The 25002-nt window shown below is 36.3% G+C and overlaps 1 protein-coding gene across 1 annotated transcript in view; it reads left to right on the top strand.

Moving 5' to 3' along the window:
• The window catches only part of LOC306639687 (olfactory receptor 5AU1-like), a gene marked incomplete at both ends in the record, with an annotated part of 28314 nt that extends 28184 nt beyond the window's left edge, over positions 1–130 (top strand). The window contains 1 exon segment of the mRNA XM_079103465.1: positions 3–130. Coding sequence (XP_078959591.1) covers positions 3–130 — 128 coding nt within the window.
• Between the last annotated feature and the right edge of the window lie 24872 nt (positions 131–25002).

Here is a 25002-nt window from a genome sequence, read left to right as displayed (position 1 = left end):
TGGGCAGGACAAGGTTGTCTCCGTGTTTTATACAGTAATCATTCCCATGCTAAATCCCCTCATCTACAGTTTGAAAAATAGAGATGTGAAGGAGGCCATGAAAAAGATCTTAGAGAAACACATACTGTAAGTTCATGTTACTGATGCTCACTTTATGTAGAAAAAATATATATTCATATTAATTTTATTGGCTAAATATTTATGCTCTTTCTCTGTGTTCAAATAGATGATATAAAATGCGGTATACTTCTTAATCTTCTAGTGACTTAAGTGTGTCCACATGGGCCCATCAGATGTATCAACTCATTGGATGAATGTGGTGACTGGCAAAAGTATCAAAACACTTGGAATTGGTTGACTTGAAAGACAAACAGTCCCTAAGTGAGGTATTAATATGCAGAAAGTTTACTGGACAGCATTCTCAGGAACAATACCTGTATTGGGAGGGAAGCAGGACTGACCTAAAGAAGGCGAATTATGATATCCTGCAGAAGAGGCTCAGTCACTCTCATAAGGAGTGCTGGAGCTGAGTTGGTCCGTCACAGCCGTGTGAAACTTGCCCTGTTTGGGATGCGAGTTATCGAGAAGGAAGGTATATAATCTTGGGAAAGACAATTCCTTTCTGCAGAGGAAATTCTAACAGCGGAAGTCAGATGTGAACTGTCCAGCTGACAAAACATCTGGAAGTTATAATAGTAAATGCTTGAACCATGAAAGGTACTCCTGGGAAGTGCTAGAGTCTTTACTACAAATCATAACTCATGTGGGAAGATACCAAATAAGGTACACAAGAGTCTTGTCATGTATTATAAGCATACCAGAATCCTAATAATTAGAGGGGATTAATCTACTAATCTTGTGAATTAAATAGAATATTTGGAAGGGTGGATATCAATGCACTTGAACTTTTTGCTTCTACTCCTTCTAAAGTTTTGTGTAGTTTTCAATAAATATCAGCAAAATTAAATGGCCTGTTACTTATTTTAGTTGGGTGGGTGAGAATCATTCCTGGAGCAATGAGACCACACTATATCATGTATATGAACACAGAGAAAGAACAAAACTAATGAGCAAATAAAATTAAAATAAAAATATGTATCTTCTACATAATAAGTTGAGATGGCAAGTCAAAGAAGATACAAGTAATGATTTGGAAACATCTCATGAAAATTCACCCCTGAAAAATTTGCTGGAGTCCACAAAAGAGCTATCATCTCATCCTGACCGCCATGAGCAGTCCTCTCATTTCTCCACAATTTAACCAAGGCTTCTCTTAAACATATCTTAAATGTTCTCATGATTCTCAGCATCCTTACTTTCTCCTCTATTCTGGTTAATAGGCCATAACATCCATCTTTTGACTTATTTTTGTTCATCATTCTAAGGTAATTCACACTTCATTACTATCCATTATCACATTTAATGCTCAATCTCAATTTCCTCATCAAGCTTTTGAGATTCCATGATCCATCATGGAAGGACTTGCTTTCAATCACTCCCAGTTCCAAGGTTCTACTTTCCCTCTTTTCTACTCATCTTAATAAATACCAACCCAGGAAAGTTTCAATTTTTTTTTTTTTTTTTTTACTGTGACCTCTACTGAATCTGCCTTCTTCAGCTAGGGGAAACCCTTCAGCACTCCCTTCTCTCACCTTATATTTCATCCCGCACCTCTAAATCTTAGACCTTTGCTCTCCCTGCTCTCCAGTCATGGTGGATAATGTGCCTCTTCTCTCTCAAACCAACTTTTTCACATCTTTGGGATCTTTCATGGTCTTAATTTCTGAAATTATATCTCTTTTCTCCCTGAGCATTAATATCTCAAATTCTATTTTAATATCCTTGATTGTTTGCAAACATTACCTAGTATCACTCTTCTTAATAATTCTCTTGACTGGAAATGCCACCAGTCATCAACGTACTTTCCTATCCCATTGACAATGAAGCTCACCAGTAATCTCCTGGTTTTCCCTACTTGCTCATAGTCCATTTGCTCCATATCATTTCCAATTTTGGTAACACTGCTCCATTGAACCTGTTCTGTCAGAGAAACATGAGTCCTCAGTACTACTGCATCCAGAGATTTATTATCTCTCTTAATTTCTTGTTATCTCAGGAGGACTTGCCACAATTAATTTCTCTAGTTACCTCAATGAGGTAACTAGGCTTCAGATTTGCATAACTCTTGTTTTTTGCCATCTTTTTCTTCTGTGCTACTTCTTCACAGGTGGCTTCCATAGCTCTTTCTCCTTCTTAATATTTGTTTAGCTATCTGCACACAATTCTTAGGTGATTTAGGAAGTCTGCAGATTCTGAGAAATTTATCTCTAGTACTGACTGCTCATCTAAATTCCAGATCAATATATTGAGCAACAGGAACCTCAGACAAGGGATTTTTATAGCTTGGCATCAGGGAACTCAGACATGGTATGGTTAAGAAATTAGTTTTCCTACTTAAAGTACTCAGAGTTCAGTAAAATCACCATACCTTTCTACTACTAAGAGCAACTATACCTTAGAATCATAAATCAGTAAGCTTAAAATATTTTCTGGACATTGTTGCAAATTACAATTTTCTATTGTATTCCTTCACTTGGTGCTTAAAGGAAATAGCATCTTGTACGTCTTCATTCACAATTCATCCAGAGCCTATTCATTGAAAAACTATCCTATGTATATCATGGAGGAGCAGGTATGAAAACAATTTTATTTTCTCCTGAAGCTTCTATTTAAGTGAGGAAGACTTTACTGTTTATACCACTGTATTTTGTGTGTGTGTGTGTATGTGTGTGTGTGTTTATGTGTGTGTGTGTGTGTGTGTGTGTGTGTGTCTGCCTGTCTGTCTGACAGGGATATAGCTTGTCTTTGAAGAAACACATGGTAGGCAATGTTTAGGGAGAAGTGGAGTCAAGGAAGAGCTCTCTGTGGACCTAACTTTTGAGCAAGGCATGAGTAGGAAAAGTACCATAGGGGTATTTATGGAAGACCTTTCCTGGAACACACATAGCAAATTCAAAGGCCCTGCGGCAACATGTTTTTTTTTGTTTGTTTGTTTGTTTTTGTTTTTGTTTTTTAAAGGAATAGTAAAAAGACAAGTACATGTAGACCAGCATGAGAAAATTCAAGAATCAATGAACTGACTTCAGGAAGGTGTTTGGAAAGAATGGAGGTGATCAAAAGTAGCTGGTGTAAAGAGATGAATCTTTAGAAGTTGGAACAACAGAATTACCTTATGGATTGTTTATGTGGTATTTAACAGTGAGAAAAGTTTACACTTTATTGGATATGTATTTATCAGTTTATTTAAACTTGTCAGTGCAAAAGAACATACAGAGCTGTCAATGATTTGAAATGGGAAGTGCTATACTTGGAGGAAATTAGAAGGCATAAGGAGATCAGGGTTGGTCATGTCAAATTGCTATTTGATATCCATGTGAGTTTTAGACTTTGCTATGGAAATGAATTAATATTGTCTTCTTACTAAGAATCTTTGATTGCGTGATACCTACAAAAAATGGGTGCATTGCCCTTCCAGATCTGAAATATACAACTATTCCTATATATCCATTCTGTTACGGTGAGCCAGTAATATTTGCTTCTAAAAGAAACTTTTTGTAAACTTTATGATTTATTATGATGATTGATAGTAATATGTACATATCAGAAAATGAATAAATAGAAGCTCAATACTTCAACAGTAAATATACATTTAAGAACAAATGTTATTTACATTTCCATTCTGCTTTCCAAAAAAGGTGATGTTCATTTCGGGATTGGAAAATTAGACATATTAATGAACAATTTGGTCTTTTAGTCCACAGAAATATTTACACCTAAGATTCTATTTTAAAATTTTCATATTTTTATTTATGCAAAGAATCAGAATGAGAAAACAATTGAGATAAATCTTTCCACTTAAATATGAAAAAGCAAATAAATGGAAAATATTCAAATTTTATTTTTTCTAATTTTTTTCTTGAACTTTTCATCTTTTTTTGTTCTAATTAGTTATACATGACAGTAGAATGCACTTTGACACAGCATAATTATATGGAGTATAACTTCTCATTGATCTTGTTGCACATGATGTGAAATCACATCTGTCACATAATCATATATGTATATAGGTTAATAACGTCCAATTCATTCTACTGTCCTTCCTATCCACACACCCTATCACCTCCCTTCACTCCACTCTGACTAATCCAATATACCTCTATTCTTCTCTAGCCACACCCCCTTGTTATGAATTAGCTTCTGCATATCAGAGAAAACATTTGGTGTTTTGGGAATTGACTTATTTTGCTTAGATTGTCTAATATGACATAACTCTATTTATGTGTGCTTCTCTCTGTGTCTTCTATTCTGTAACATTGGTCTACATGTCTGTTGCAATGACAATACCATTTTTGTTACTATGGCTCTATAGTATAATTTAAGGTCTGGTATTATGATGCCAACTGCTTCACTTTTCTTGCTAAAGATTGTTTTCACTATTCTGGGTCTCTTATTTTTCCAAATGAGTTTCATGATTGCTTTTTCTATTTCTATGAAGATCATTGAGATTTTAACAGGAATTACATTAAACCTGTATAATGCTTTTGGTAATAGGGTCATTTTGACAATATTAATTCTGCCTATTCAAGAACACAGGAGATTTTTCCAACTTCTAATGTCTTCTTCAGTTTCTTTCTTTAGTGTTCTGTAGTTTTCACTGTAGAAGTCTTTCACCTCTTTTGTTAGATTGATTCCCAAGGATTTTATGTTATTTGTTTTTTGAGGCCACTCTGATGGGATAGTTTTTCTAATTTTTCTTTCAGAAGATTCATAACTGATGTATAAAAATGCATTTGATTTATGGGTGTTGATTTTACATCCTGCTACTTTGCTGAATTCATTTATTAGCTCTAGAAGTTTTCTGGTAGAAATTTTTGGATCTTCTAAATATAGAATCATGCCCTCCGCAAATAGTAATACTTTAAATTCTTCTTTTCCTGTTCATATTCTTTTAATTTCTTACATTTATTTAGTTGCTCTGGCTAGATTTTTCTAGGAATATGTTGAATAGAAATAATGAAAGAAGGTTTTTAAGGGGAATGCCTTCAATTTTTCTCCTTTTAGAATGATATTGACTTGGGTGTAGCATATGTAACTTTTACAATGTTGAATTATGTTTCTACTATTCCTAGTTTTTCTGATGTTTTGGTGCTATATTTTGTCAAATGTTTTTTCTACATCTATTGAGGTGATCATGATTCTTGTCTTTTAGTCTGTTGATATGATGAATTACGTTTATTGATTTCCATATGTTGAACCAATCTTGCATTCCGGGGATGAAGCCCACTTGATCATGGTGAACTATCTATTAAATGTTTTTGTAGTACGATTTGCCAAAACTTTATTGGGAATTTTTTGCATCTATTTTCATCAAGGATATTGGACTGAAGTTTTCTTTCCTTGATGTCTTTGTCCAGTTTTGGTATCAGGGTTACACTAGCATGATAGAATGCGTTTGGAAAGGTTCCCTCATTTTCTATATCATGAATAATTCGAGGATTATTGGTGTAATATTAGATCATTTATTGATTGACTTTCTATTATTTTAATAAATAAGTACAATGCAATGAAATTTCTTCTTAGAAGGGCCTTGATAGTGTCCCAGAGGTTTTGTTATGTTGTATCAGTGTTCTCATTTACCACTAAGTATTTTTAATTTCATCTCTGATTTCTTCTGCTACCCATTCATCATTCAATAGCATATAATTTAGTCTCCTGGTGTTGGAGTTTCTAATTTTAATTTATTATTGATTTCTAATTTCTCTCCATTATGATCTGAAAGAATCAGGGTAGTATCTCTCTTTTTTTGTACTTGCTAAGAGTTGCTTTGTGGCACAACACATGGTCTATTTTTCAGAAGGATCTATGTGCTGCTGAGAAGAAAGCCTATTCACTTGAATGAAATATTCTATATATATCTGTTAAGTCTAAATTATTGATTGCATTATTTTGTTCTATAGTGTCTTAATTTAGTTTTGTTTGGAAGATTTATCCAGTAGTGAGAGAGATGTGTCAAAGTCACCCAGTATTATTGTGTTGTGGTCTATCTGAATCTTTTAGTTGAGAAGGGTTTGTTTGATGTATGTAGATGCTTTATTGTTTGGGGTATAAATATTTATAATTGTTATGTCTTGCTGATGTATAATTCCTTACAGTAAAATGAAAGTCCTTTTTTGTCCCGTCTGATTAACTTTGGCTTAAAGTCCACTTTATGTGATATAAGGATGGAACAACCCACTTGTTTTCACAGAACGTGTGAGTGATATGTTTTTTCCCATCCTTTGACCTTCATTGTGTGGATGTCTTTTCCTATGAGCTGAGTCTCTTGGAGACAGTGTATTGTTGGATAATGCAAATGCCCACCATACAGAATAATGTTAGTATTTTAAAGGCCATGAGAGAGAAGTATAAGATTACATATAGGGGGAAATGAATTTGAATCTCAGCTAATTTCTCAATCCAACCCTCAAAGCTCGGATGTCCTGGAACAACATATACCAAGTTCTAAAGGAAAATGCATGCCAACCAAGAAGTGTATATCCAGCAAAAGTAAGCTTCATACTTGACAAAGAAATAAAAACTTCATCTAATAAACAAAAGTTAGAAGAATTCACAACCAGAAATCCTGCACTACAGAATGCTGTCAGCAAAATATTCTATCAGGAGAAAATTTTTTTAAAAAAAGTGAATACCAGCAAAGGAAAGAACTACACTAAAGGAAAAGTCAATCAAAGAAGAAACTAAATCAAGTTAAAAATGAGAAATAAACCAAAGTGACTGGGAATACAAATCATATGGCAATAATAACCCTGAATGTTAGTGGCCTAAACTCATAAATAAAAAGACAAGACTGGCAGATTGGGTTAAAAATTATATTCAACAATATGATATGTTCGAGAGCCTCACCTCCTAGGAAAAGACATCCACATTTCATAATTTATGGTGTTAAAAATCCACATTTTAATATTGACTGACTGACTAATTTCTCACAGAATAACATATTGTTTGTATGTAAAAATATTGACTTGCCTCATATGGGTTGGTGTGAGAATAGACTGAGAAATTTGTTGGGAATCACTTGGTACTGTATGTGCAAAAACATACCTCTAACTTCTTTCTCCTCTAACAAATGCCTCATCTAGCACTGTTCCACTAGCGTCTATGCTATTGTCAAACTTTCTGAATCATTAACTGCATGAGTTTCTTACAAATGTATGTGGTTCCTCGCCTGTTGATGGTATTAACTCAATAAATCAGAAGAGTTCCAGCAGAAATCCATAGGCTCCACCCTCCACAGGACTCTCAGCCCTGATCAGAACTTCCACTGCTGCTGATGAGAGCACTCTTCTGCTCTGCCCATCATTTCCTGTCCTGAAAGCTCCACCTACCATACTTTCTTGTCCTCAGTCTCATCAGAGGGCCTCACCTCAGCGATTAGAGAGGAACCTAGCAGACTCCCCGTGGGAAATGTTATTTCTTCACTAAATATACAAAATTAATCTACCCTTTTGTTCTTCATTCTAATTATTTAACGTGATGGCTTATTTCTCAATCTGGGCTAAAGATCTTCTGAACATTCACATCAAACTGTTTATATGAATGGTAGATAGGGATTAAACCTCAACAATTGATCCAGCTCCTGAAAGCATCAATTAAGTTTATGCCTTGAGGATCAAACATATTTTAATTGTTTTATAGTTATCATTTTTAAAAAAAAACTCAAAGGACTATACCAAGGAGAAACCTTACAAATGTTCCCACATTGTATGGACAACATTTTGGGAGTCAATATTGGCAGGTAGGTGGCTTTCTGCATTTGTTAACTAAAAGTAAATCTTGTGTTTGCATGGAGATTAGTATTCCATCTATGTGGGGGAAATGTTTTGGTTGATTCCCTTTCTTTTCTACTATTTTGGTACTGGAGGAGTGAGAGGATGGGAGAGGGGAAGGAAATTGGAAAGACACTTGAATGAATCAGACATAGCATTCCTATGTCCATGCATGATTCCATGACCAGTGTAACTTCACATCATGTACAACTGCAAAAATGGGAACTTATACTCCATCTATGTATGATATATCAAAATAATTCTACTGCCACGTACAACTACAAAGAACAAATTCAAAAAATTGGCAGACTTTCTAATGGTGCCACCATATACCTGTGGTAATAGACTTGGTACATTCAGTCATCAAGAATTTCCAATCATGTCCTTGATACTACACTGTGGTAGACTAACAGCCTGTGGAAAATATCCGGCATGACGTTTGCAATCCAGAAACAGTCTAAGACCTAGCCTTTGAATTCTTTTGCAATCAAATATGTAAATCATGCATGCCATGTGAAATAAATGGGGCTTCCCTAGCCAATTAGTATAAGTCAAGTGTATATTAAAATTGCAAGGGCAGTTGTTTTGGAATTAGAAAGGTCTTTTAATCCTCTCTAATTCTTTAGAAAAATTGTTGCTGAAGAACTACTTCTTTTTTCTTAGTGTTCACTGTAATCATTCGATTAACAAAGTAACTTAAATCCAAAAATCATTACAACAACCATGAGAGATGAACATTACCCCATTTTAATGATGATGAATCTTAAGCTCAACAAGTCAACAAGCTAATCAAAAAATAGAATAAAAACTCATACAAAGGTTATACTTTCTGTGGACAACAGGCAAACATTCGGTTTGTAGCTGTATAACCTTGGGTAAATTATCTGATCAAAGACCCTGTTTCTTCTTTCACTAAATGGGAATAATAATTCTTAATTTAAAACACTCTTTCCAAAGTATACTGAAATCTCCATAAGGTATCTGCCACATGAAATGCTGAATAAATATTAATTTCTTGTATTTTGTTTTATTTATATGTTACCTATCCATATTTATGAATATCTGTAATTATTCCATCAGTGTGCTATGATAAACACTGTTTTGTTTCCCATAGAATTGGTGGTAGAAATACTTTTGTAAAATTATAATGATAAGAGAAAAATGGATACAAATTCAATCATCTTAGTTTTAGTACTAATCCCAGCAATAACTGTCTTACATAAATTACTTAATATCTCTGAACTTGTTTCTTTATCAATAACATTTATACAGCATCCATAGTCAGTTTGCACATATAAGAGATCAATAAATTTGTGTTTAAAATGATCTGCTTCTTTTTCAATCATTAAAAACTTTGATCAGAACAAGGACAAATATGTCAATCATATTTTCTAAAATAGTTTTCAGTAGTCATATTAAGAGATTTTTTTTTAATCAACGAACAGATGTTAGCATTACTAGCAGCTCTACAGGCCAAAATGGATGTGAAAGTGATTAATAGTGAAAATGTCAGAGAGAGATTGAGCTGAGATTCAATTCTACTTTCCCTGTTCTTGAAAAATATAATGCCATTGACAATATTTCAGTTAATTTATGTATAATACTTGATGAAAATATGATATATACACATATGTTTATAAGGGGATTGAGATAAATGCAATTATCCTGTGTCACAGAAAAAAAAAAAAAAACAAGTGTTAAAAGTGAATCATAGGCAAAGCGTTATGGTAGCCTACTGGAAGGATAACACATCCTCTTGGGGATGACAATCAGAAGAACACAAATCAAAACACTGAATGATCTCTCAGATAAGTGAATGATGACACATAACACGGGGTGGGAGAGAGGTAAGAATGGAGGAAAGACAGATTGTATACAGGAAAAAAAAGGGTGGGTCAGGGGCGGGGGAAGGAAAAGTAACAATGAGACAAAGGTCACTTACGTACATGTATGATTGCACAAATGGTGCAACTCTACTTCATGTAAAACCAGAGAAACAACCGTTGTACCACATTTGTGTACAATGAATCAAAATTAAAAAATAAATTAAAAAACTACCTTGACATTTCATCTCATTCTTGTTAGAATGATGGTGATCTAGGAAACAGATAATAATAAATGCAGGAGAGGATGAGGTGAGTAAGGTACACTCACACATTGTATGTGAATTAGTGGAATCATTTTGAAAAGCAGTACGGATATTCCTCACAAAACTGGGAATAGTACCATCATGTCACCAAGCTATCTCAGTTCTTAGTATTTATTCAAGAGAACTAAAATCAGCATGCAGTAATACAGGCACATCAATGTTTCTTACAGCACGAATCACAATAGGAAGTCAGAACCAGGCCAGATGTCTATCAAGAGATGAATGAATGAAAAAAATGTGACATTACACACAATGGAGTTTTACTCAGCATGTGCACAATGGACACATCTGTTGGCATTTTAGCATAATGTTCTGTAAACTGTCAGGGCTACCAAAGCCCCTACGAACTGTGAGACAGAATAGGCCATTACCATACCCTGATCAAAGAAAGCAGGGTATACTCTTGCCTCTGCTATGTGAAGGCCAGAAGGTTCTGTTACCTTTGTTGATGGAACTGAAATTGAAATCTCTCAGAGTTGATCATTAGAGGCCTCTCTGGTACTGAAGTAAGCAAAACGGATTTCTTCTTCCTGTCTGTGCATCAGAGTTGACAGATTTGGCTTGAGGAATCCTCACATTTCATTCTCTGTTTACAACCCTAAACCAGAACCATACATGTTTTGAAGACTCCCACTTCCTAGTACATATTGGTGAGATCCTAGAATTCTTTTAGCACACATTGCCTCCTAAAGCAAGTCTTGAATTTCTTTCACTGGGTTAATGATATTTAACAATCTCCATGGAGGTAAAGGCAAGTGAGCTGGTGGGAAGCTGAGGAGATTCACATGGGCTGTGAGGCAGCTCCCTGTGTAATTCAGTCATTGGAAAAGTTTGTTTAGAGGAAAGCTGGTCCCCCTGCAGGGGTGGGTGTTTCAGAGAATTAGGAGTTACTTCTGTAGGCAAGGGCTGCCCTTGGCCGCCCGATACCTGTACACCCAATCCTTCCCCATCATTCTTTCACTTACCAGAGAATCCTAGTAAAGTTTAGCACTTAATTGAAACTGCTTTTCTATAATCATAATCAAACCCTGACTTGTGCATCAACCAAATCATCCCCAAAGAAATACATAAGGAACCACTTTTAGTCTGCAGTTGAGTTTTTCCAAGTTTTACATTTATGTAAAATATTAATAACTTTAAATCAAAGGCCTGATAACAGTATTACAGATAATCCTACAATATTGTCATGATTGTAATCAATGCTATGATCAATTGATCTATTAGTGCTTTGCCTACACACTTACATAATGCCATACCATCACTGGTGGGCATGTGAATGCTCATGATGTCACCACAAGGCCTGGCTGAACACTGTCCCATTTCCCTGGCAACTAATGCACAACTAATTAAAACAAATTGAAAAATTTAAAAAAAAATTCCCTACTCAAAAAATATATGAGCAAACTAATCTCATAAAACTGAAGATCTGATCCATAGGCAACTCCTAATACCATTGACTAATACCTGAGAGACTAGTCCAAAAATAGATGTCCTACTCAAACCAGCAATGTAAGGAGAAATTTTTAAAGAGACTACAGAAAGATGTGACAGGAGTGTGGCATAAGCACAGGTCCAAAGCACAGGCTGGACGTAGGCTATAGATTCTTACTACAGGAAGGTGAGAGGGGAGATGGGTGAATGGCAGTTATCAGCAGACACAGACACACACACACACACACACACATATCCCAAAAGAAGGAAATTGAATCTATGGTGAAGACAACCGCACAGAGACATCGGCATTGATCACTAATCAAGGATGAGTGTGAGGGTCTGTGATTCTGAAGGAAAGAGCCCTCAGGAATGAAGACACTCACTGCAGTTACTTTGCTCTCCTCAGTTTCTCCACATTTTGGTCAAATTCATTGGTAGAGTTTGTGGATGTTGATTTATGAATCAGAGAACAAAATGAAAAATAACAGAAGTTGACCTAAAGGTAAAAAGGGAAGAAACCCAGCATCCTATTGTACTATAGTAAGTATGCACTTATAAACCTCCAAAGGTGCCTGCATAGACATGTGGGGTATATCTAAATGTTCCTCTAAATCTATGTCACCTCTACCTATGTTTGTTTGGGTTCAATGAAACAGAGTACAGAAGTCAAGGGAAAATTATATCTGAATATACCCACCACTGGGGATCATATTTTCTAAATCAAACTTTTCTGCATCTTATTAAATGAGGTTGATATGATCATACTTTTTTAAATTGCCTTCTTTGCCATTCCACCAAGCTACAAAGCCATGAGGAATTCCATGAGTACAAACCACTTGGGATCTAATAATTACTATAAATAATTCTGGAAATAACTGATTTGGATATTGGAAAGTCAGAATAAGGTATTGCTGAAAGTTTGTTAGGTTGCATGATTTAGGAATAACTAATGGCGTAGAAGCTCTGCTTTAGTCTTATAATAATCCAGCATTCTTTTACATTCTATTATATGGCAGGAGCTATAAAGCTCTTTTTCATTCACCACCATCATTCAATGCAAGTTCCTGAAACTACTAAAGGTAAAAAGGGATAGCGAGCTTATGCTATTGTTTGTGCTGAGAGGGAGCCATTTATGTCAAAGAAAAAGATGGGAAATAAAATCATACAACTGACACAACTGAGAAAGCAGTCAAAGAGAGGTGTTTGTTAAACAGATGAACTTTTATGAATTGTGTTACAAGAACCACACAGCATGACTGTTTCTATATTCAGGCCCAAATAAAGCTAAAAGTTGAAATGATTTTACTTTAGTTTTTCCAAAGAAAGCAGAACACAAGGTAATTTACAAAGAACGTCAGTTGACAGCTTACCATGGCCATCAGGTCGCCGCTGGGTGAGGTCAGCCAGAAGAGAACTCCTTTCTTAAAACACAACTTCAACCTGGAAGCTAGAGTTCATGTTTAAGGCTCAAGAGAAACATGATGGAAAGATCGCACTACTGTGTTTGTGTGTATTTATGTTACGATTATGAGCATTTTCTACTGAGAAAATTTACAGAATTGAGGTTCCAAAAATATCACTGACCCCAAAAACATCCTTATTAAATTTTAAGGAGTGGCTGTGGAGAACAAGAAGCCAGTGCAGAGCTTGGAGCACTGAGCTTTAGCCTCAGGTCCTCCCCTGGGTGCTTTGTGATCCCAGGAGTCATCTTCCTTCTCTGGAGGCCTGGGTGTCCTCCACCTCTGGTGCAGCAGCAGGAGGAGGCACTGACCACGCAGGCCGGCAGGCAGTCTACACTTGGACAGTGCTACTTGCTTCCCTAACACCAGCAGCCCTTCTGCCAAGGAGCCTGGAGTTCCAAGTGTTTAATATTGGTCCAGGTTAAGCCAGGATCTCTACGAATGCTCAGACTAGGACATTAGAAAGCCTCTGTGATCTCCTCTCACATCGTTCCTAGTGTTCCCATAAAATGTGTAATCTTCAGACAGATCTGACAGACATATGACATTTCCTACACCCCATTCTGTTTTTTCCTCTGTGTCTTCACAAGGTGCAGCTCATTTTCCTTTGGCGGGAATGTCCTCCTACCTCCCACACAAAATCCCTCCCTCTGGAGTGGAGAATTGTCCTTTAGGGGAAGCAGCAGAGTCTATACCCTGACCATACTCCCACAATCAGGAATGAAATTTATCATATTAATACATCTATTTGTTTAAAATTTTTTATTTCTTCCATTAAACTACAATCTTCTCATCATCAGGCCCAAGTCTTAATAATGCCTCTTGACCTCAGTACCCAGCAGAGAATCCAGAACACAGTAAATGCCAGACAGATATGCAGACTCTGGAAAGATGAGAAGCCCTGGGAGAAATGGTTTTGAATCCTGGCTCTACCAGGGTCCACACGGTGTGACCTTGAGCAGTGTGCATAGACCCATTCTTGTATCTCAGAAACCTCTTCTTCAAAATAGGAATGTAAGGACTTCTGCTTTACAAGTTTATTACTGTTGAAATGAGAAGACTCTTCTAAAGGACTCAGCAGACTACTTGTCACATATTATGTGCTCAAAAAATATTATGATCAATAATGGAGAAAGTAGACAAGTTACTTTTAGGAATATGATATGTTAGTTAAAATGTTCACATTGCCACTGTAACATGAACTACTGTGACAGCTTTGATACCATAAAATTGAGCAATGGTTTTAGAAGCATGAATGAATGTGTTTGTTACAAAATTCTACCTTTATAGATACTTAAGATGAATGAAGTTCAACTCTGAAGCAATTGAGTCACAGATGGACAGATATTCAAAGACTATCCTTCGATGAACTTCCCTCAATATGGCATAAAAATTGTGAATTTTATGATCAAATTGTCCAGACTCAAATCTTATTTGTGCATACTTCTAAATGTTCATGTGCAGGCTAATTAATTGCTCTGTACATATTTGTGGGACTATGATATTATTTACAACACATATTAGAAGAGTTATTTGACAGTATTTATAGACCTTTTTATTCATTTAAAACTTCCTAGGGGGCTAGGTTGTAGCTCAGTGGTAAAGCATTTGCATGCCACAAGTGAGAGACTGGATTTGATCCTCAGCACCATGTAAAAAACAAATAAATAAAAAATAAAGGTTAAATTCTTTAAAAAATCACTTCCTAGGTAGACATTTTGTAAGGAGTAGGCTTTAAACATATTAAAATCATCATTTAAAAAGTAATTTTCATTTTGTGCACCAAACAAGCTAATAATGTCAATTCACTCTTCAGTTAATTGCTTTGAATCAAAGACATTCTAAACTATGAACCCCTGAGGTGCTTGAGTAATTAAATACACTGGGGAGCCTCAGCAGGAATAAGACACCTGGATTTGTGCAGTAGTCCTATGTTGGTCATGACCCTGACTGTCAGGTAAGTGTGCTGGCCTGGGTGGGGACACAAGAAAGTTTCTGGACACACAATCAGGCTTGGCTCTATGACAAAGACACAGATATTGCAGCAGATGGTTTGGGCCGAGACTGGAAACTTTCATTGACCACATCAGAGAGGAACTTGTCTGTGACAAAATCTGAACCTCTCAGCCTTATGCTGTTGGCTTTGAGATAAGGTGTTAAATCCTAAATGAAAGGGACTTTGGAACCCACTTGAAACTGCTCTGCTGGTATCAAGAGGAAAGAAGGTGACTTACTAGGGAAGTATATGGTCTCCCGGGAAAGCAGCACCACTTAGTAATTGTCAATTTTTAAATGTCATTCTGATCATGTGTAAAATTATATCTATCTAATTTGAACATAGAGGAGTTTGCTGTAAGGAATGAGTGAAATGTTACATGCAAAGGACCAAGTGTAAAGCTTAATTCAGCATAAAGGGTTGAAAAATTTTAGCTACTATTTTTATAAATCATCAAATTTTCAGAATCATGAAACTAAGAGCGTATTCAATTCAAAAGATATTAAGAGTCAGGTTGAATCCAGGATCTTCAATTTTTCAACCACAAACCCTTTAAGCTTTCAGAGAGCAGTGGGCACTGGGAGCAGAGGGGAGAAGGGGCCCAGAGCCCAGGACCTTAGATGGCTTTGCAAGGACTTAGGCTTTTGCTCTGATTAAGTAGAGAAGTCCCTGGAGTGTTTGGAATGGAAGAATGACAAGATACATCATGATGGGACCTGTGGCCGCCAAGTTAAGAGACTCAAGTGGGGTATGAACAGGAGCAGGGACGTGGCCGGGAGGCTTTTGCAGTAATGCCCGTGGGAATATGGTGGCTTCCTCCATCATCGGAGCTGGGGAAAGCTGGCCAGCTTCTAGACATATTTTGAAGGTAGAGACCAGAAGATATTGTCAATCAATCAGATTGAAAGTGGCGTTCAGTCAAGAATCATAGTAAATCACTTTCTGTGAGTTGAAATAAAGCCTGTTTCTGCTATTGCTCTGAAAGAGAGGAAGGTTAGGAAGAATTCTCAATAAAATTTTTTTTGTGTGTGATGTGTAGTAGACACCCTATAGCAGTGGGGAATTGAATCAAAATGTCTGGAGAATATGGAGAAGAGAAAAGGTGAAGAATTAAAACTTTTAAACTCATTCATGTTTTAGGAACATTTGAAGCTATTGGACTGAATGAGATCAGAAGGGGCTGTTTACAGGGGTAAAAAAAAGAAATTCCAAGAGTTGATTCTGGAAGCATTCTAAAATTCAAATCTAGTATAATGGCACTGAGAAATGCAGCAAGGAAACTAAAATAAAACCAAACAGGAACATGATCTGGAAATCAAGTAAGAAAGCATTTTCCAGCAAGAAAAATATAGTGAATGCTGCAGATAGTACAGATCAAAATATGAATCAAACTTAATTATTGGATTCAGCCAGTGAGGTCACTGGCATCTGTCATGGATGAAGAAAAGCTACAGTCAAAGTGGAACAATCTTAGATTTTACTAAGAAATAAGTCAATTTATGAAAACTCACACTTTTTGACAACAGTATTAAGAACTGGATACGAACTAAGCATTTTCCTGGGGGCCAAGTGGAAGGATATAATACAAACAAATATCATAGTCACTGAAATTTTTGTTTAGCTATAAAATGAAAATGTTCTAAAGGATCACATAGATTATTGCCTTCTAGACTAAATTTACCAGATATATAAACACACTCTTTTAGCATATTTTTTTCTTTTCTTTTTTTTTTTTTTCATCAAAACGCTTCAGGTTAAACTCTCTTTTTCACTCTTCTAAAGTGAAATATTCAAAGTCATGCCGAGGGGAAATCACACAGTGACCAAATTCATCCTGCTGAGCTTCACAACAGACCCCGTGATGTAGCTGGTCCTCTTTGTGGCCTTCCTCATCGTGTACGTTTTGACTGTGGCAGGAAACACCACCCTCATAGTGCTGATCTGTAATGACGCCAGGCTCCAATTAATTAATTCACGCATAAAACTGAACAAGCACAAAAATACATTCATAGAACTTTAATTTTTATGAGTCACTAATTTTCACAATGAATCTTCTCTTAGATAGTAGGCATTTCTGAAATCTCTATGTTCTCTTGTCTTTCAGTCTATGTCTCCACTACTGTCTACTCATATAACTATTTCTATTTCCCTTGTTAAATTGTTGGGAGAAATATTCTTTCTCTGGAAGCTCACAGTGACTATGAGCAAAAATATGTACTCTACTCTTCATCCATTTTCATGGAAATCTATTATTTTTGAATCACAGCAAGTAAAGAAATGAGGACCAAAAAGGAAAAAATACACTTGTTTCTAGGGCCAATTTTGTGAAGCATGTCCACCATGAACTTGTTGCCAATTTGTATGAGTTCAGTGAGACAGAACGCACACACACATACACACTCTGCAGGTTACATGAAATGGCTTATTCCTTACACATGGTCAAATGGGACAAGAAAAACCAAGAGTTCCTTGTAAGCCAATATCCCATGGCCCAGGAAATCTGCACAGGGCCCATGGAGATAATATTGCATGTACCCCTTGCACAGCAAATGAGAGAACCCTTGAAAGCAGCCAATCTTGGGTTTTATACCTCATCCCTACACAACCCACTGGGCTAAAGCAGGGAGGGACAGTTTGATATTCAGGGACATCTTGCTAGTGACCAGAAGAGCCTGGACTGTTTTGTTCAGCCCTTCTTATCTTAGCATGTTATATTGCACAGTTATCTACAGTCATCCTCAAGAACTGTAAGCAATGTAAAGGGAAGAACTTGGGGGGCTTGGGAGGCCCAATGCCACCCTCAGAACAGTCTTGTCATGCTATGCATATTTTGTGTTCGACTTAATAATTCTCTATTTACAAGTGAGTTGAGCTCTTCTTGAAAATCCTGTTATCTTTTGTCAATGACCTCTCAGCTCTGAACGTATCCTAAAATAAATACTCTGTGATAAGTGAGAGAATTCCTTTAAACATTTCTCCTTTGAAGCTAAGTTTTCTCAATAGAGAGCTTCAAAGGGACATTATAGGAAAGAATAATCTGCTAATTGTGGTTTGAGCAAAGTAGGCTTGGTAGCAACTTTTCTTTTATTAGTGTTGTAGTTATTAATAATAGTGGAGTTCATTTAAATATATTCATAAATATATACATACGTGTGTGTGTGTATATATATACACATATATGTATATATGTAGTATTATTTACTCCATTTCAATCCCCAGGACTTCCTTTTCCCTTCTTTTCAACTCCTCTGATCCCTGTCCTCTACTCTACTGGTCTTCCATTTATTTCTTTTTATTGCACATAATAGTTTTATGTAAATTGAACTTCATTGTGGTATATTCATACATGCACATAGCTGAATTTGGTTGATTTAATTGAACTATGGAATTAGATGAGCATTTTTAAAGTTGAAATTTCTGGGCTTATATTGCTATTTCCTCACCTACAAATTACACAATTTGAACAATTTTTTTAATTCACTGAATTGTGGCAATGATTCCCATTTATAGGTTAAAATAGTATGGACACCTGAAACATATATACAATCAAGTGAAAATTGTAACTATGTGTATTTTTAAAGTTTCAAAAAATCCCAGTTATGTTATAGTCTCTGTTCTTCTAAGGTAGTTCACAGCTAATGAACAGATAAGGAATGAAAGAAAATATTTGGGAAATCCAAAATGTAAAGAATGGGAACAACTCAATAGCACACTAAAATACCAAAAGTAAAACAAATTACTCAGTCATAATAACTCATCTGAGTACAAAATAAGCAAAGGACCTTATTGTGGTTTGGGTCTGGAATGTCCCTCAAAGGCTCATGTACTTAAAGGCTTGGTCCCCAGTGCATCCACGTTCAGAGGAGAGGTTCTTAGGAGATATTAAATCATGAAGGCTCCAACTTTGTCAGAGGATTAAACCATTTTGTGGTTTAAAGTTTTGGATGGATTATTGGGAGGTGGGACAATGTTTGGGGAAGTAGGTCACAGGGAGTGTGGGATAGTGTGCTCTTGGGGACTATATCTTGTCCCTGACCATTTCTTTCTCTGTCTCTCTGCTTGCTGTCTTCCATGAGCTGAGCATCTTTTCTCCAGCATACACTTCTGCCATGATGTTCTGCCTCTTCTCAGGTCCAGGGCAATGAAGGCCACTGATGAAGAACTCAAAGTACTGAAATCATGAGCTAAAATAAAACTATCCTCCTCCAAATTATTTTTGTCAGGAAATTGGTCACAATGACAAAAAAAAAAAAAAAAAAAAAAAAAAAAAAAAAAACTAACCACAATCTAAATTGATATTTTTCAAAATAAGTCATATAAATGGTCAACACATTTATGAAAAAATGCTTAGCATTATTAATAAATAGGAAAATGCAAATCAAAACTACAATGAGGTGTCATAGTACATCTGCTAAAATGGTTCTTATCAAAATCATGAATAACACAAGTGTTGGCAGTATTTGAGGGGAATGTAAAATAGTACAGGTGTCACGAAAGAAAGCAGATGTAGAAACAGTAGAATAAGAAGAAATGAATTCTCTACCACCCTCTGGATGAAGGATGGCCCTGCCTTCCTTGGTTTTGTTTCAGCAATGCTAACTTTAAAAGATGTCTGACTGTCAGAAATTCAACAGGTTAAATTTCTGGTTAAGTCGCCAAGCTGATGACATTTAGTTAGAAGTGTAGAAGGAAACTAACACAGGGAGTCATGGAACACAACCTCAGAGACCTCTTTCCCTCAAAGTTTGGAAGAAGAGACTGAACTGTTGTCAGAAAGTAGGACAAACACCCTTTCTGCTTGTCCGTATTACACATCAAAGGCCCATGTTACAACCAGCGACAACTAAAGATGGGCTAAATTAGTTAGGATTCTGGATTGTCAGAAGAAGTAAAATCTCTGTTACTACTTCCAAGGCTTTAACATCTCATGCTAGGAAAAGCAAAAACATGAATTTAAACTTGGTCATTGTGCTAAGGCTTTATCTTAAAATTGAGATAGAAATATAAAGATTATCTTTTAGATCTCCAATTATTCTTTGAGAGTTATTTTGAGAAATGGATAATATGATGACCATGGTTAATAACAGTATAGTATATTCTGGAAAATTATTAAGAGGAGATTTTAGGTGTTCTCATTATAAAAAGTAGCTTTAGAGGTATAAACTATTTACAGGATTCCTTGGTCCAAGGCCCCTGTCATACTGCAGGAGGGTGAGATGAAGACCCACTAGGTCTTTACTTTTGCTTTTATTGTGTGTGATTTTGATGACCTATCCAAAAAATCGTTGCCACACAAAGGTCAAGGAGCCCTATCAATGTTTTATTCTAGGGGTTTTATAGTTTTAGGTCTTAGGTCGTAATCCATTTCAAGTTAATTTTTGATTGTGGTATGAAGAAAAGATCCAATTTAATTTTCATGGGGATGTTCATATTTCCCGACACCATTCACTGAAGACACTATCATTTCCCCTTTATGTATTTCTTCCAAAGATTGCTTACTTGTATTTGTGTCAGTACTCCTGATTTTATGGTACTGGTCTATGTGTGTTTTTTATGCCAGTGACATACTAGTTTGATTGCCACACCTCCCGATATAGTTCAAAATCAGAAAGTCTGGGTTCTGGGTTCTCATGTTTATTTCCTTCTCAAAGTGACTTTGGCCATTCAGGGTCTTTTGCATTCTAACAGATGTGGAATCATTTTTTTCCATTTCTGTGAATGATGCCTTGTAGCAGCATGGGTACATCTGGGGGAGCATTGTGCTAAGTGTAACCAGTCAACCACAGTCACAGAAATACTTTGTGGCCTCCCTATAAATGACATGAGAAGATTGAATTCATAGAAATACAGAGAAGAAGGGTGTTACCAAGGGATGGGGAATGGAGACACTGGGGAGGGCAAAAGAGTACCCACTTTAAATCAAAGTTGAGTAAGTTTTGAAGATCAATTGGAGTGATCATACTGAATAACATCATCTTGTACCGCATACTTGAAATTTGGTAAGAAAGTAGATTTTAACCTGTTTTAACTGTGAAAATGATCAAAATAACAAACTGTGTTAATGTTTCCAAAATTGCATGGGAATAGTGACAAAGGTGTTAAACTTCTAGATTTTGGCAAGATTCTGAATGACGCCAACACTCTAGCCTAAACTGTCTCTTTGCATAAGCTTAGAATTGTTTTCCCCACCAAAAAACTCAACTTTATAACCAGACGGGCATTATTCTTCTCACATAAAATGAAAATAACTACAATTTGTTAAATTTATTTTCTTTTTTGTTCCTAAGTGCCAGGATATTGACACGCTCAATATCCTTATGGATGCCTTTCCTGCGAGGGTCATATCCAGAATCCTAGGGGCCTAACACAGCCCAGGAAAAGTGAGAAATGACCCTCTGGTAGCCAGCATACCTGCAGTACATTTGTGGTATAGATGTGGCAAAAGCAGACATCTTTGTCTTGCTTTGCTCTAAGAGGCAAAGCATTCTATCTTTCACTACTACATGCAAGGTTAGCTGTGAGGGTTTTTTTTGTTTGTTTGTTTTTTGGGTACTGGAGATGGAACTCAGGGGAATGCACTTGACCATTGAGTCACATCCCCAGCCCTATTTTGTATTTTATTTAGAAACAGAATCTCACTGAGTTGCTCAGTGACTCACTTTTGTTGAGGTTGGCTTTGAACTCTCGATCCTCCTGCCTCAGTCTCCCAAGCGGCGGGGATTACAGGCATGTGTCACGGCTCCCAGCCTAGCTGTGAATTTTTCACAGAGAGTTTATCAGGTTGAGGGAATTCCATTATACCTCTAGTTTGTTGAGTGTTTTTTATTATGAAAGGGTATTTATAAGTTTTTGCCTAAAGCTTTTTCTGCATCTACTGGATGGTTATGTAACTAGTTCCCATTATTCTGTTAACATAGTGTGTTAAATGGATTGATTTTTGGATATCAGACCAAAGTTGCATCCCCAGAATAAATTCTACTTAGTAACTGACTATTGCTAGTATGTTGTTGAGGACTTTTTGTGTATATATTCATAAGGGATATTCATCTATATTTTTCTTATGATGCTTATGTCTCATTTTGGTTTTGAGATAATATTGGTCTTATAGAATGAGTTAGAAAGAATTCCCTCTTATATTACTTTTTCTGGAGAACTTGTGAAGGAGGAATGTTATTTCTCCCTTAAACATTTCATAGATTTCACCAGGAAAGTCATCTGGGCCTGGTCTTTTCTGTGGCAAGTTTTCTGATGACTAACACTGTGTAATTTTACTTGATAAAGGTTATGAAGAAAACTGTTTAATATGATAGGTCTGAGACTCCTATTCTTAGAAAGTCCTGCTTGAAAGACATATTTTCTTTCCAGAAACTAGCCTATGCATTTTTTTTTTCTATAAAACCTTGGCAATTAAACATTTTTAGAGGTGAAGTTTTAGGTTGAGGGCTTGTTAAGAGATTTTTCCCAAGATAACAAAACTTGCATGTAACAGAACCAGCATTGGAAGTACAATGCATTTCAGTTGTTGATTCTGTGTGTGCCTGACCCGTTTACTCTTGGCTGGGCTTGCTGACAGTCTGTGTTTAGCTCCAAGCTCAGGTGGGGGCTGAACATACAGAATGGGCCCACATCTTTGGGGCAGCCTATCACCAGCTGAGCAACAGGGAGAATCCACCTGGCTTTCTCATTATCCAGCCAGCTACCTAGACTGATTTACAGGGTGATGGCAGGATTCCAAAAGTGAGAAGGGAAATGTGAAAAGCCTCTTGAGACCCAGGCTTTGAACCCCCATGGGGCTGCCTCTACTGCACCTGTTCATTAAAGTGAATCACAGGCCACGCTAGACCCAACGGGTGGAAAAAACAGAATCCATTCTCGAATTTAGGAAATCAGTAAAGGATTGTGGCCATTTCATTTTTTGTACTATATCATATATACCAGTTGAGGTTTAATTTCCCTCTTTCTATTTTAAATGTAAGAACTTTGGTACTAAAATATAGTGATCAGTTTGTAATATAATATAAAAGTAATGTTTATTCCAGGACAAAACTATAAGAGTGGTGTTTCCTACCAAGGTTACAGAGTATACTCTAAGGAACCTGCCAAAAAGGATCAGCCGGGTGCATCACAGGGTTCTCCTCTGAAACCCAGAAAGATGAACTCAGTCACCGTGTGATTGCCCGTCTCCATGGCTTAGAGAGCTTTCACAAGGAACAGAGAAGATTTAATTGCCACCACCAAAATCAAATAAGGGCATTCTCTGTGCTAAGCCCCTGAGCTTTGATCAACACTTAACAGGAACCTTGTCTCCCTTCTGCAAATGATAGGAGTTTTCTGAGTTCAATATATTTATTTTATTAATTCCATATGATAATAGAAATTATGAAGCTGCAAGGATGTTTATTCATGTTTTATTAAGTATTCTCAGATCCCAAAGTCTGTTTTAGACATGAAGATTTATCAGTGAGAGTGATAGGGATGACCAAAATATTACAAAGGTTTATTCTAGAAGGGAGAAATACAAAAAAATACTGCTAGATATTTATGCAGTTGTAGTATCTATTAACAATAAAATTGGATATTGAGATAGAATTAAAGTTGGTAGAGGAGCTATTTCTGTATGATTTATCAAAATGTATAAATGCATTCTACTGTCATGTATAACTAATTAGAACAAAAAAAATGAAATTAAAAATTTAGAAGCGGAGAATAAAAACCCTGCTCCATTTCTAAGGTAGGAAAGACCAAGTTGTTCAGCACACATGAGAAAATGTAAGGTCCCCATGGGTTCGAAGGTTCTTCCATAGTTATAGAAAGTGTCCCTCAGGTGCTCTTCAGGGTCATCTGTCACCTGTGTCTTACCACCAGGGAGAGAAGCAAAGTGTGAGTCATAGGGAACTCTGGGTGGAGAACAGCAAATAATCCATAGGACCAAACCAAACAGGGCAATGGTGGTGTCCACCATGCCAGAGTAATCACAGTGTTGACCTCACAGGAAGAAATTTTGATTATAATGCAGAATAGAATTTCCAAGAAATAATTTAGAATATATAAATTCATATTTATATATGATATATAATAGTTATGGCATATAATTCAAATATTTAAAGCAGAGGGAGTACATAATTTCACTTTTATTTATAAATATAAAATAAAAATTAATATTATGATTGGTATAATTTCAAGAATCCTTTTCAATGTATAATGGCTATAAGACTCTGCACATAGGCCTTACTTGGTAACTCAGTGGTAGGACATTTAGCTAACATGTAGGAAGCCTTGTGTTTGATCCCCAACTCTGCACACCAGCAATGACAACAAAAACAGCAACAATAACCAAACCAAATCAAACAGAAAGCTTTCTCAATATAGGGGAATTTAGGGAGAACATTTTTCGTTAGACAAAATTCTCCCATGGGTGCAGGATATTTACATCCTATTTTACTACATATGAAATAGTAGGTAATCCAGGACCTTCATGAAAATAAAAACACAACCACACAGTTAAAAAGTGATACCAACTCTTGAGGTTGTTGCCCTGTGTTAAGGAACTTTACCCCACAGTCTACATTTTACCTTGTGACTCTTCATAGGATTGTTCTAGGTATTGAAATGGAAATAGAAATAGAAAGCAACTGGAGAATAGGCCCAACTGGCCATACTACCTGTGGTGATAAGCCACTCCATCCAGCTTTCCACGGCTCACTGGACACCAGGGTTAAACAGAGATAGTAACCCACCAAGATATAAATGCCAGGAGGTCAGGGGGGTTGTCTGTTTTGTTTTTTCCCATATCCAGTGCTAAGGACGGTTCTTGGGACATAAGGGACACAATAAATCTTTACTTATATATGAATCAATGAGCAGCCCTGCATCAGGAAAGAAAGGAGTCAACAGGACAGATTCTCTGGATGGACTCTAATGGTGGTGTTTTACCCTCAAACCACTACAGAATTTCATTTAATATTCCATATACACTTCTTGACACAAGAAACCACCGGTCATTTGTGTTCTTTGCAGACAGTGGTAGGAAAAAAATAAGAAACCAGTGCACAAAATAGTTGTTTCTAAAATATCTTG

This window comes from Sciurus vulgaris, assembly GCF_902686455.1.
Source record: "Sciurus vulgaris genome assembly, chromosome: 11".
Lineage (NCBI taxonomy): Eukaryota > Metazoa > Chordata > Mammalia > Rodentia > Sciuridae > Sciurus > Sciurus vulgaris.
Note: the sequence above shows the minus strand (reverse complement) of the source record. Positions and strands in the feature narration are given on the sequence as shown.